The following is a 13,984-nucleotide window of genomic DNA, read 5'->3' as shown; positions in this document are numbered from 1 at the left end:
GTTTGTGTTCTGCGGACGTGCCCTGGTGCCCAGGGCTGCCGGCCAGGCCGGAGCGGCGCGGAGCTGCGAGGGCCGAACGACGCTGCTTGCAGCTTTAATTTTTTTTCTTTTTTTTTTTTTTTTTTCTTTTTCTTCCGCGTCTTTGGATGGCCTTTAGGGGGTCTTAGCATATCCAAAAAGTCACCAAATTCTGGCCCAATATAGAAAGTGCGTGAAATTTACGTATTTCATTGGCAACGTGAAAGTTGGTAAAAAAATGTTTCAACGGCGCCCCCTGGAAAATTAAAAATACCCCTCCGCTTTGACCTTTTTTCATAGTAGAGTGATGAAATTTGGTACACTTGTAGAACTCAACAATACGCACAGAAAAGCCTCTTGCACCCATGGTCAATATCAAACAGGAAGTCCGCCATTTTGGACTAAAGTGGCCATTTTGACCCCGTTTTGGCCATTTCTAGGGTCTATATTTGGTTGAACAGTTTGGTCATTTTTCGCACGATCGTCTCAAAAATAGTGTGTGATCGAACAGAAGCGATGGACGATTAAAATGAGACAATAAAATTGACTTTTCGTAAATAATGAAGGGGCGGGACCAGGCCTCAAAGTTCGAGCACTCGCCAAAAAAATTCAAATTGCTATAGATTCATAAATGAAAGAATTACAGTTAAAGAAATGTTCTATGGACAATCGTCGTCACCCTCCGAAGACAAATGAATGGTCGATTGATGATGTCACATAAGCCCCGCCCCCTCAGGACTTAAAAGGTCAAGTTTTACTGGGAAATTTTCCAAAATTCGCCCTTTCCAATAATCACCCCAAATTCGTAGCGGGTAACTGAATACAAGTTGGGGTTGCTTGACGTCACTTTATGGGAGTTTTCTCCAGAAGGCGGGGCTGTGGCGGCGCGGCGAAGTCAGGCGTACCGCTTAGGCCTTACGTTTGCCTCCCATTTCGTCATTTCTAGAGATATCGCCACGAAACTTCTTGTGAGTGATTCTAGTCTGGCCCCCCAAAAGATCTGATGTGAAATTCTGGTGGGCGTGGTCTATTTTCTGAAATAGCGCCCTCTAGGACCATTAAAACTGACAGCCCCAAGCCATGCTTTGACTGAGGATTATGAAATTTGGTACAGTAATGTGTTGTCTCAGGACCTACAAAAAAGTCTCTTGGAGCCAAGTGCAAAGTCGCACAGGAAGTCGGCCATTTTGGTCCATGTACTCGATTTAGTGGTTTTCGCACACATTGTTTGGAGAGTGTTGCACAATCGCCCTTTTCACCAATCGCCTTCAAACTTCTGCTATATATTCTTAAGACGTAGAGGAAAAAATTCAACCGTCGGATTTTAAATAAGTATAAAGGTGTGGGCGTGGCTAAGACTCAAACTTTGACCTGTCGCCACGCCACTCTTTTCTTCTCAACTCCCTACTGGACTCCTTTTACCCAATCACCAGGAATCTATGCCAAATAGCACTAGACAAGTTGAGGTCACTTGGTCTCCAGCACTGACAGGTTTTGAAAAAAGGCGGGGCCTTGGGAGCATGGCGAAATTCGCCATCACGCCATGGCTATACATTTGCCTGTCATTTCTTCTATTATAGTGACATTGCCACAAAATGTCTGGTGAGTGATCCTAGTCTGACCCCCAATAGAACTGGACAGCTGAAGTTTGTGGGCGTGGCCTATTTTCTGAAATAGCGCCCCCTAGGACCATTAAAACTGTCAGCCCCAAGCCATGCTTTGACTGAGGATCACGAAATTTGGTACACTAATGTAGTGTCTCAGGACATACAAAAAAGTCTCTTGGAGCCAAGTACAATGTCGCACAGGAGGTCGGCCATTTTGGTCCAAGTACTTGATTTAGTGGTTTACGCACATGTTGTTTGGACCTTGATGCCCCGTCGCCCTTTTCACCGATCACCTTCAAACATCTGCTATGTACTCTTAAGACAAAGGGGAAAAAATTCAACCGTCGGATTTTAAATAAGTATAAAGGTGTGGGCGTGGCTAAGCCTCCAACTTTGACCTTTCGCCATTACATTACTTGACTTAACAACTCCCATGTGCTTGATCAGATCTATATCAAACTGTGTCTGTGTGATCATTGACCATATCTCAAGACAATGACAATGTGGACAGCTGACATCAGCTAAGCCCCGCCCCCTGACTACAGGAAGTCTATTGTTTTATGGTGAAATGCCCATATTTGTCCCCTCTAATTTAGTCAACATGACACTAAGATCATGTACTTTCTTCATGATGTTGTAATGACCATTCAGATCTGATAACTTTTCAGAAAGGGAGGGGCTTTGATGCCATGGCGAATTCTGGATTACGCCGTGACCTTACGTTTGACTGTAACTTCCACAAACAGCCTCCAATTTGCCTGAGACTGAACATGGCAATGAACAATCATGCCCTTTAGCCAACGAGGCACAAACGGTTGGTGAACGTTGTGTTATGTCACCACAGCGCCACCTACACACCATTAAAACTGTAATAATACCTACAGACGAGGTCGTAACTGCACCAAACTTGCTATGTGTCATCCCACAAAGGCACCCAACACAATCCTGTGGTAATTGGCTGATATAGCTTTAGCTCCGCCCCCTGACAGATATTAGGCCCTGAATAACACATGCATGATGCAATTCACACCAAACTGCACACAAATGACTGTTATCAACCTACAGACTTCTTCATGGAATAATTCCTAAATTTGGGACAGCGCCCCCTAGATACAAAAAACCTTTGTAACTTCTGCAAAAAAAAACTCCAAACTATATCAAACTTGGTGGGAGTCATCACGCAACTTCAATCAACACATGTATGAGTTCACTTGTTCAAATCACCTTAACTCCGCCCACTTACAGCTTTTTGTCTCTAGATGACCCATGCAACATTTGATTGATGCCAAATTAACAGGAAACCATCTTTAATGACCAAAGATGACCTCTATGGGATTTAGTTGTAAATGGTCACAGCGCCGCCTAGATGGGTTCAAACTTTATTAACTTCTAAAGACAAGGTCAGAATGGCATTATACTTGGCTTGTCACATCACGTGACTGCACCAAACACATTGATATGGTTGTTGGTTCAAATCTCTGTAGATCCGCCCCTTTCAGCTCACTGGCTCTAGATAACACACACAACGTCCGTTTGATGCCAAAATAAAAGAAAACTGTCTTTGTCAACCAAAGCTGACCTCAATGGGATTTTTCTGTAGTTGATCGCAGCGCCCCCTAGATAACTTTAACTTTCGATAACTTTAATAAACATGGGCAGAAAAGCATTAAAGTTGGTCTGTGTCATCACACCAACAGTGTGGTAAAGACAGAGTATGCCCTAGTGGTGAGACATGTAATATCCTGGTAGGCTCAGAGGGGATGCTGAGTCAGGGTGAGGTGTGGACGAGGTGATCGTTAGTTGTTCTTGGTGTTGGGGTGGTGGACCTTTCAGTCCGTGGACGTGCCCTGGTGCCCCGGGCTGCCGGCCAGGACGGAGCGGCGGGGAGCTGGGTTTGGAGAGCGTCGGGGATGGAGCGGAGGGGGTGCGGACGGAGGGCGAGCAGCTTCGCTGCGAGGGCCGAACGACGCTGCTTGCAGCTTTAATTTTGTCTTGTAATTGTTAATTACACACTCCTTTATTCCATATCATAGCAGTGTTATTCATATATTAAAACTGTCAACTGCACACTCATTTGGCAGAATAAAAGTTTGACAATTATTCATTTGTTCTTTATTGTCACATTTAAGTAACAGTTATAATTAAACAAGTTGTAATTAAACAAATTAAATAAATGACTACAACATTTCCCCCTGTTAAGTGCAGTAGACTGAAATGAATAGCTTTATTTGGAAATATAACATATCTAATTTTTAATGGACTTACATTAAATCTTTCTTCAACATAGACCCCACAAATGAACTGATTAAGTGTTATTTTTTATAAAAAGAAGAGAGAAAATGCACAAAGGTAGGAAAGGAAAAGAAAGTGATAAAATAATAGGTTTTATTAAATGTTCTTCATATAATGAATTAATTGACAACGTTTTTGCAGGGTGTGACAAAAAACGATCAAGGTCAAGCTCCTGGGGCTAAGCCCCCCCATTTCTCAATCCTAGTGACGTCCATGGTTCACGGCTATCGTCCGCCCTTGAGTGAAAACAGCTTTACATCCTCTCTATTCTCTCTTCCCATCTAACACTTTATAAATAAACTGAACTGAACTAAGAACATCAGGAGGGATGAAATAATTTGTTCCTCCAGAGAACTGATTGTTGAATTCCAGTAACAGATGGATCAGTTTTCTCTTTGTCCCTAAAAACCTGCAGCTGTGTGATTCCAGCTAAATCTGCTCTGTTGATCGTTTCCCTCAGATCTTCAACAGTTTCTCTTTCCACTGTTATTAGTCTCATTCTGTCACCTTTTGACCTGAACCTGTGTTCCACACCTTCATCTCTTCCTTGTTGTTGCTGGTCCAACTCCAGTCCAGTAGGTGGCGATAACGCGCCTTCACGCTGCCACATAACCGGAAGCTGCTATCAGAGCTAGTTTGTTGTTAGCTACCAGCGCTAGCTTGCTGTGCTGGTGTGTGAGGGGAACCTCTGAGGCTCTGCAGCAACAATGTCTTCAGCTCAGTCTCTGAGAGAGGTGATCAGAGAGCGGCTAACTGCTGCTGCTGCAGAAATCTTCTCCGAGTTTGAAAAAACCATCGTCCGCTACGAGGAAGAGATCGATCGTCAGCGCAGACTGCTGGAGATCAGCTGGAAACCACAGATCAACTTACACAGAATAGGTATGAAACAGCAGCGGGACTCATGTGGTTTTACTGAGGACACAATCTCAGGACAGTCTGCTTGGATCCGTTTGCTGTTCTGAAGCTTTTTGACCCAACTGAGCTGAAATCAGTCTGCGGTAAACTTTGTTCCACTTTAGAGAAACAAATCAATAACATTTCAGGGATTTTAGGAAGTTTTCATTTTCAGGAACTCCACTAAATCAGTTTAAAAGAGACAAACTTTAAAGACTTGGTGAACGTTTCCAGCTGATGTTCTACAATCAGAGACTTGTTAAACGAGTCAGTCTGATAGATACTGAGTCCAGTCACACACACACACACACACACACACACACGCACGCACGCACGCACGCACGCACGCACACACACACACACACACACAGATTAAGAGTTCATTGTTTTCTAAAACATCTTCAGATGCATCAGATGGTTCAAGTGAAGTGTGCTTTCTTATTGTCACATGACTCAGCTTTTTGTTTGGTCTGTTTGTCTGTCCAGAACTCCCACTGCATTATGTCAGGACAGATGAGGAGGTTCTGACTGACCAGCAGCTCTGGAACCAGGAGAGGACCTCCAGTTTGGAGCAGGAACAAGCAGAACCTTTACAGGAGGGACCAGAACCTCCACAGATGAAAGTGGAGCAGGATGAGCCAGAACCTTTGCAGATTGTAGAACAAGAGGAGCTCTGCATCAGTCAGGATGAAGAGCAGTGTGTACTGAAGCAGGAGACGGTGACCTCCCTTGTGACTCTTGCTGGTGAGGAAAGAGACCACGATGAAGCAGAAGCAGACAGACACCAACTCCTTTTGTCACTGTTTCCTGAGGCTGAGATCAGAGCTGCTGCTGCTCCGGGGTCAACAGGTGAGGGGGGGTGCTATGTTTGTTTTCCTTACTGTGATGTCACAATAAGGGACTTCTTGAAACTGCTCATTTTAGGCAAATCAGCTTTATTTTAGGGCTGCCTTTTATGTGACGACTTTAGTGAAATAAAAGGCAAATCTGCAGCGAGGCTCCTAACTGGAGCAAACGGAAGAGCTCACATCACTCCTATTCTAACGTCTCTGCACTGGTTACCCGTTAACTTTAGAGTTAATTTTAGAATCCTGACTATATTTTAAGTTTGGATCTAACGCTGGTGCCGCGGTAAAAAAACAAAACTGCATTCCACTATAATTGGTTATGGCTTGCTTCTTCAATGAATCATAATCATATTTCAATACATTGATTGCAATGTTTTGTAAGTGTTCACAATTAGTAAGTAAACCAACCAATTTATTAGTTAAATACATAATTTGCCCAAAATTCCCATGATGCAATGCAAGAAACATTAGCATACTGAAATATAAATGACTCATGACTGGAACATAATAGAGTTGTCACGGTGTGAAAATGTAACCTCGCGGTTATTGTGACCAAAGTTATCATAGTTTTCATTATTATCGCGGTATATTTTTAACGTGTTAACTAACTAAACCCTCTATATCAGGAAAATGTCATCCGTTTGTGTCTAAAATTTGTTATTTTGTAATCATGTTGTTTGTTTACATTTTTCCCCTTTGTCTTTAAAATACCAGAATTTTCCCATAACTTCTTATTTTTTGTCCATTTGATGCCATCATTTTAAAAATATGAGATCAGATTATACTTATTACTCAATTAGCATTCTAATCTCCCTTTCCCATATCCGGGTCGGTAGCGGGATGGTGCCTGTGCTTGGATTAGCGGCGGTCACTGACCACGTTTTCAAACTTTTCTCTACTTACCTTCTCCTTGTCGCCTTGCTTCTGTCCGCGATCCTCTTTGGTAGTGTCCCGGCTACCGTCTACCAGACTCTTGTCCTTCCGTTTGTCCGCAATCGCCCAAGATGCACCGAATAATTACCTCCATGTTTGTTTACGCGAGCAGCGCGCTGGCCCGGAGCCAAACGCTGATTCCTACCTGAACGCCTTCAGTGATGTTTATCTGATCCCGGGAAAACATCGGAGGAAAAGGGGTAAACGAGCAGGAGTCCAGGTGAGATTAAGACTTCTCTCAAAGTGTGGTTTATCTCAGTGCTGATTGGCTCGAATAGAATTCTCACGGGGTGGAGTTATTTGCATGCGAGAGGCATGGGCGGCTCCAATAAATTCTACCAGCAGTTGCTGTACAGTTGTTCTTCGGTGTTTGGGGTTGCTGCCCCCTTTGAACATCTTAGGTGTGTTCTTGCTGTGTCTTTCTAAATCCATGCTTTCGTTCTTTTTTAAACACAGAACAGCATTAAAACTGTCGGTGTGTCCTGAAAAGCGCGGGGGTGGGGGTGGTGGGGGGCAAAACCTTGGAGAAACCAGTAACTCTGTCCCCTAGCCAATCAGCATCCAGAATCACGATGTTGGCCCAACTTTGCCTTGCCAGGTACCTCAATGGAGCATGGACTAAAAATAGGGGAGAAAGTACAGGAAAAATACCGAACCATGCCTGTGGAAACTAGTCGGGCCGATCTGCCCCAGTCTGAGTTACTCTGACTCTCTGGGAGCTGGTGGGTTTTCAGGTCACGTTGTACAGGGTAGCATGAATTAAGGTTTGTGAGGATGAAGCAGGAGTTGAGAGGTTTTTTCCTCTATACTCCTTCATAGCCTGATCATAAGACACTTTGTGAGCTGTCTTCAAATTATTCACTACAATTGTAATTTTGCTCTGTGGTGCAGCTACGACAGCATAGCAAAGTTTACACACCATTGTTACTTGATCCACGTCTGACTCCTCGAACCCGTGACACATCACCAAATTCGTTTTAACTATTTTCAACGAACATCTTTCTTTTTGCATCCATTATCCTCTCCTCTCCAAACATCTTCTGCCAAGCATTCCTCAAGTCTTCTCACTTGTTTGAAACGTGTTTGCAGCTCGCACTAAAATGGAAAGTGGTTGGAGCTGTGAGAGCTGCGCTTGATTTGCCACTCAGCAGCGCAAGAGTAACCCCGGCTTTCCACGGGAGCCGTCAGCAGCCCGTTACTGCAGCAGCACGTCATAGCTGCTGATAGGAACGGCTGTGATCAACAGAACCTTTTCCACTGGAGCCGTCAGCAGCCGTCAGCAGCGCGAGTCGGCCACGTCTCAGGAGCAGCATGTCGCGGCCTTTACACGCCGGTTCTATTTCCTACGCGCGACGCCTCTGAAACGGGTCAAGTTTGACATTTTTGGGGAAGGAAAGACAGGAAATCGGACCCGGAAATGGAGAGAAGCTACTGAGATTTTCAGAATAAAGAACGTGCTGCCTTCCGGTTGCTTTACTTGTAAATAATGTTATTAACTGTGCGGCCCCGTGAGAAGTTATCACCTAGCTAGCGGTCTCCTTTGTTTTTCAGGTCCGTATTGGCGATTATAAAACGGACAGAACATAAAACACAAACCATGTTGTAGTTTTCTCCTGCTTGTTGTTGTGTTTACTGACGAAGTCACTCGTGTGACTTCGTGCTCTGTCGGTGACAGCTGCTCCCCTGCTGCTTCGCGTCTCGTGGGAAGGGCCAAGCAGCAGCTTACGCGAGCAAGACGTGCTGCTGCAGTAACGTGCTGCTGACGGCTCCCGTGGAAACCCGGGGTAAGCATGAGGGAGGAGCTACCAATCGGCTCAGTCAGTTTTAATGATCATTTAAAACCCAGATCGTAATTGAGATCAAAATTTGAATTATTGAGATGCATTTTAGATGCATCAGATGATTACAACTTAGTGGTGTGTATATATATATATATATATATATATATATATATATATATATATATATATATATATATATATATATATATATATATATGTATATATACATATATATATATATATATTATATATATTTCTTTTTGTAATTGTTACGCCACTCAACGTTTTCCAGTTTTATTTTAACCTGTCTAGAGCTTCCAAAGCTTAATTTCTGGGAAAAGTAGAAGGTTCTGACAGACCAGCATCTCTCTAACTCTTCGTCTGGTGCAACCTGACTGTAGATATTTAGGTGCACCATTGAGAAATTGAGTCACATTTGTGACCAGAATCATCCCATTCTAGAGCCCTGAACTTATGTATATGTTCATGTATTTAGCAGACGCTTTTGTCCAAAGCGACTTACAAGTGATAATTGGCATATTGCCCTTGAGGCTAACAATAACAACAACTTGACATTATTCATAGAGAGTAGGGAACAAGGAGTGGACAGTAGAGAGGTGGGGACAGGTGCAGGGACGGTGCTAGTTAAGAAGATGCTCTCTGAAGAGCAGGGTCTTCTTTAGGAGTTTCTTGAAAATTGAAAAGGAAGCCGTAGTTCTGGTAGTGCCTTCATTGGAACATTTTTAATTGCCACATTACTCAACATTTTTCTTTTTACCTGTCCAGAACTTCCACAGCATCATATCTGGGAAAAAGAAGATGTTCTGACTGACCAGCAGCTCTCTGACCAAGAGTCAACCTCCAGTTTGGACCAGGAGGAACCAGAACATCCACTGATCACAGAGGACCAGCCAGAACTCTATATCCATCAGCATGAAGGGCAGTTCCCTTTGAAGCAAAAACATGTAACCTTTGTAGAGACTTCTCCTTCTAACGAAACAGACTGCCTTGATCCAGAACCCAACAGGAACCAACCCTTGAGTCAGAATTCTACAGAAGTAGAGAACCAAGATCAGGGTGGATGCAGGAAAGAAAACTCAGAATCAATCAGCAATGAAGAACTGACAAGTAATAAAAGACGTCTGCGAAGCGAAGATCACAGAGACAATGTAGATGTTCAGACACTAAAAAAGCACAAGAGGGCTCACATAGGTGAGAGGCCATTTTATTGTAAGCTCTGTGGAAAATCTTTCAGTCACAGGTGTTTTTTATGTCGTCACATGAGAACTCACTCAGCTGAGAAGCCATATCCATGTAACACTTGTGGTAAATGTTTTAGTGTCAGTAGTAACTTGATAACACACATGAGAACTCACACAGGTGAGAAGCCATATCCATGTAACACATGTGGTAAATGTTTTTCTTACAGTAGTGTCTTGACTAAACACATGAGAACTCACACAGATGAGAAGCCATATCCATGTAAAACTTGTGGTAAATGTTTTACTGCCAGTAGTACCTTGACTAAACACATGAGAACTCACACAGGTGAGAAGCCATATCCATGTAAAACTTGCTGTAAATGTTTTAGTGACAGTAGTGGCTTGACTAAACACATGAGAACTCACACAGGTGATAAGCCATATCCATGTAAAACTTGTGGTAAATGTTTTAGTGACAGTAGTGGCTTGATTTATCACATGAGAACTCACACAGGTGAGAAGCCATATCCATGTAAAACTTGTGGTAAATGTTTTACTATCAGTGGTAACTTGATAACACACATGAGAACTCACACAGGTGAGAAGCCATATCCATGTAACACATGTGGTAAATGTTTTTCTTACAGTAGTGTCTTGACTAAACACATGAGAACTCACACAGGTGAGAAGCCATATCCATGTAAAACTTGTGGTAAATGTTTTACTGTCAGTAGTGGCTTGATTTATCACATGAGAACACAACACAAGTGAACAGTATTTTCCAAGTTTGGTCTGTAAGAGATTCAGCCAGATATTTTCTTTAACTTCTCATGAAAATTCACACTTCAGTTTGTGTACATTAAAATGTATGTTTTTTTTTTCTTCATAAAGTTGAGAAGAATTGAGATTTTGACTACATTTAATCACATATACCTTAGGCATAAACTAGCCCAGTGTGACACATGTACAGAAATGTTTTTAGGATGAGCGTTGATGGAAAAAGTATATAAAAAAAAGGCAAAATTGCTTTTTATGTCTAATTGTGGACTCTGTTTATATTTAAGCCCTAAGTTTAAGGTGTGGTTGACTGACTAAAAAAATTAAAAAAATTGTAATTATAATTGATCACTCTGAGTTTTTCATGCAGGCTGAACATGAAAATAGTCTCCTACACCTTTCTCCTGCTTTAGCTTCTGATAGAAAATAGATGAAACTCATGTATTTGAAAATCCTCACAGATTTATGTCACACTGTGAATTAGCATTCATAGACTCGACGATCTTGATTCACGACAGGGAAGACTTGTTGTTTTAACATCCAGTAATCAGCAGTGGACGTCTCGGCTAGTTTAAACTAGGGCTGCAACAACGAATCGATAAATTCGATGAAAATCGATTACTAAAAGCGTTGGCAACGAATTGCGTCATCGATTCGTTGTGTCGCACAACTCTTCCAAAAGCGCCCCCCCTTCCCGCCCGCCGTTGCGCGCAGACAGATCAGCACGAGGGAGAGCCGGCAGTTGTTTGGAAGAGGAACATGGCAGAAGCAGCGAGAGTCAAAAAAGTAAAAGCTTTTTATGTTTGGCAGCATTTTCAGTTAAATCAGGCGAAGACATGCGTTACCTGCAACGTTTAGGTCAGACTTAGCATGGCACGGGATTATGCAGCATCTTAAACGCAAGCATGTCGGGATCATCAGCGAGGAAGGAGAGAACTCTGTGTCCGGGTAAATTAAAAACTTTTCAAAAGTGATTCATCCAAGTCCCGGATTATTACACAGGCTAGACATGCCTTAAGCTCGTAAAAAAAAGAGTCTAAAGTCGTGTTAGATGAGCGGGGGGACTCGCGCTGCTGCGAACCGGTTCCGCCCAAGGCCGGATTAACTGGGCAGTTTCCCAGGGCCCACGAACTCTAAAGGGCCCAGGGCACGAGCAAAATACTGTATCTATAATTTCCCGCTTTATGAGGACTATGGTGACCGTACGTTCCGTTTTCCCCGGATGTGTCCACTTTTCACTCTCTGTCCGGCGCGTCCGGACTGCGGGTTCTTGTATTGATGAAAATGTCCGGCTTTTCATCCAGGAGCAGGGATCGAATTATGGGGGAGCTGTATATCCTACACATCCAGGGGAACCGGAAAAAAGTTTTCTATATTATATCATTTTTGGACTCTTTTGAGCAGAGAGCGGCACAGCGCATTGTTGTTGCGCAGCGATCCAGGCAACTGCTTCCAGTGCACGGTCCATTCTCAAAGTGGAGCAACCAAAAAACTATAATTAGCACACGATCGTTCATGTCTGCACATGTTCTCTATTTTCTGTCTTATTTGTGCCTGAAGCGCGCTACTGCGGAGCTCATCACCTGTGCTGCGGTGATTTCACCTCACGCAGCATCGAAAACGCGCTCTGCGCTTTGCGGTCAGGAGATCCCTTTGATCTGCTCAGAAGTAACTGATGAGGTGAAAAAGTAAGAATCCAGGCAGCAGTTTTTCTGGAGAATTAAGAGGAGATGCAGAAAGATGAGAGACAGGACAGGAAAATAGTTCAATAAAAACAACAAAACAAAATAAAGTGTTGAAAAGTAAAATGTAGATAGATTTATCTCCACTACACGTTTTTACCTGTATAAAACAATAAGTTACACACATGTAATATTTATAAATTTGATAATATTCAGGTCACCATCAACACTCAGTCACACACCCAGCGCCGTTTCAAGACATTTTGGGGGCCAAGGCAAAATGCCCCCCCCCCCCCCCCCCCCCCATAACTGGGCTCCCCAGAAGCCTCTGTGTAATTCATACCCTCTCCAGTAGTGTTTGTTATACAGTCTTTATAAAAGCCCCTCAGACATTACTGACATGTTCTAATATTATCAGATGAAAAACTAAATTATCAGACATGCTCTCTCATCTGCTGCTTTTCTAAACTTGCAGAAAGTAACAAAACCATTTGAAAGCCACTATTTGTGGATTCTCTGAAAGTTTCCATGGAGTGTGTGACAACTTATTTTTTCAGTCATTTTTGGAAATAGTGATCAATTTTGATTAATTCACAGCCTATGTTTAATTACATTTAAAAATTAGTTGTTTGACATCCCCAGTTATAATAAATGTCTACAGATGAGATCAAACAAAACAGATGAGAATTGCCCTTAAGCTGTTTAACTTGGACCAAGCATTTTAGGTCACAGATAGATGTAGCTTAGGGTCTCTGTCTATACACCTTATACGACAATTTAGGTGATGGCATGTTGTTTTTCTGCTATTGAACTGTTTTCTAATAATGTTGTGTTAAATAAAGTGAAGGAAGGAGAGAAATAACGTTTCCCTAGCAGTTTTTAAAAATTTCCCCATGTAATCCGATTAATCGATTAATCGTGTTGAGACCCCATTCGATTCATCGATTATCCAAATAATCGTTTGTTGCAGCCCTAGTTTAAACTAACTGTCAGCATTAGCAACTACACCTCACAGGAGAAGGTCCTCCAAGCTCGTGTATTTTGAGAGATAAAATATCCATGTTGCAAGTCAGTGGTAGAGTTGCATTGCTGTTATCCAATCCGGGGCGAGATGTCCACATATCAGGAAATAAGACTTCACAACCCGCCGTTTAAAGCTCATCTGATATGTGAGAAACTTTTAGGTCTGAGAAATGGTGCAACAGTATATTTGTTCCCCCTGAGAACCATTTACGAGGTATTCAATCTTACCAGAGACCACCGCACTGAAAAAAATGTCACCCACTCATTGAACACAAACACTAATTCTAAAGCTCTGTTAAAGACACACTGTGAGATTTGTTTCTTTTTTTTGAATAAATTTCTATGTAGTCTATTAACAAATTAATCTTTTTTCATTGGTATTTGTAATCGTTTATTCTAATTTAGCTGGAAATTTTACATTTTAATATACATAAACTGTAGTTGGCCAATATTTTAATTGTTTAGCATTTTTCATTAGTCTTTATTTTAAATGTTTGTTTTTGTTCTGTTTAGTTTTAGTTTCATCTACTTTTTAGTTTCAGTTGAGTTTTTATTAGTTTTAATCAAATTTTTATAGGTTTTTATAATATTAAGTTACATATCAGTGACAAGACCGGTAGTCTGATACTGATAATAGAAATTGCTGTCTGTAACCAAACTTTTCAAAAGCATATTCTTTTTGAACAGGTGAGCTACCATACGTTCCAGGCAGAATAACAAAAAATGAACTGAACAGGATACAAACCAGCTGCAGAATGCATTTTCAAAACAGCAAGTGTATGTAGGTCAACAGAACTTGCAATCTCTGAAGTAATTTAGATTAATTTAAATATGAATATTAGGAGACAATAAGTTAAATGCTGGTTCTACAGTTCTGATAACAATGGAACTGACTGACATCACTAAAACCACAATAGTGTAGGACAC

General features: G+C 42.0%; 1 protein-coding gene and 1 pseudogene across 1 annotated transcript; both read left to right on the top strand.

Moving 5' to 3' along the window:
- Positions 1–4,538: 4,538 nt before the first annotated feature.
- The window catches only part of LOC129162424 (uncharacterized), a 297,886-nt pseudogene continuing 288,440 nt past the window's right edge, over positions 4,539–13,984 (top strand).
- LOC139066312 (zinc finger protein 79-like) lies at positions 6,500–12,100 on the top strand. Its single transcript, XM_070548756.1, has 6 exons — positions 6,500–6,646; positions 6,705–6,792; positions 6,852–6,993; positions 7,049–7,125; positions 7,267–7,341; positions 9,079–12,100. The coding sequence occupies exons 1-6, from the start codon at positions 6,500–6,502 to the stop codon at positions 10,344–10,346; spliced, it is 1,797 nt and encodes a 598-aa protein (XP_070404857.1). The 3' UTR covers positions 10,347–12,100.

This window comes from Nothobranchius furzeri, chromosome 2, assembly GCF_043380555.1.
Source record: "Nothobranchius furzeri strain GRZ-AD chromosome 2, NfurGRZ-RIMD1, whole genome shotgun sequence".
NCBI classification, from domain to species: Eukaryota; Metazoa; Chordata; class Actinopteri; order Cyprinodontiformes; family Nothobranchiidae; genus Nothobranchius; species Nothobranchius furzeri.
The sequence above is the reverse complement of the archived record's forward strand: the minus strand, read 5'-3'. Positions and strand labels throughout refer to the sequence as shown.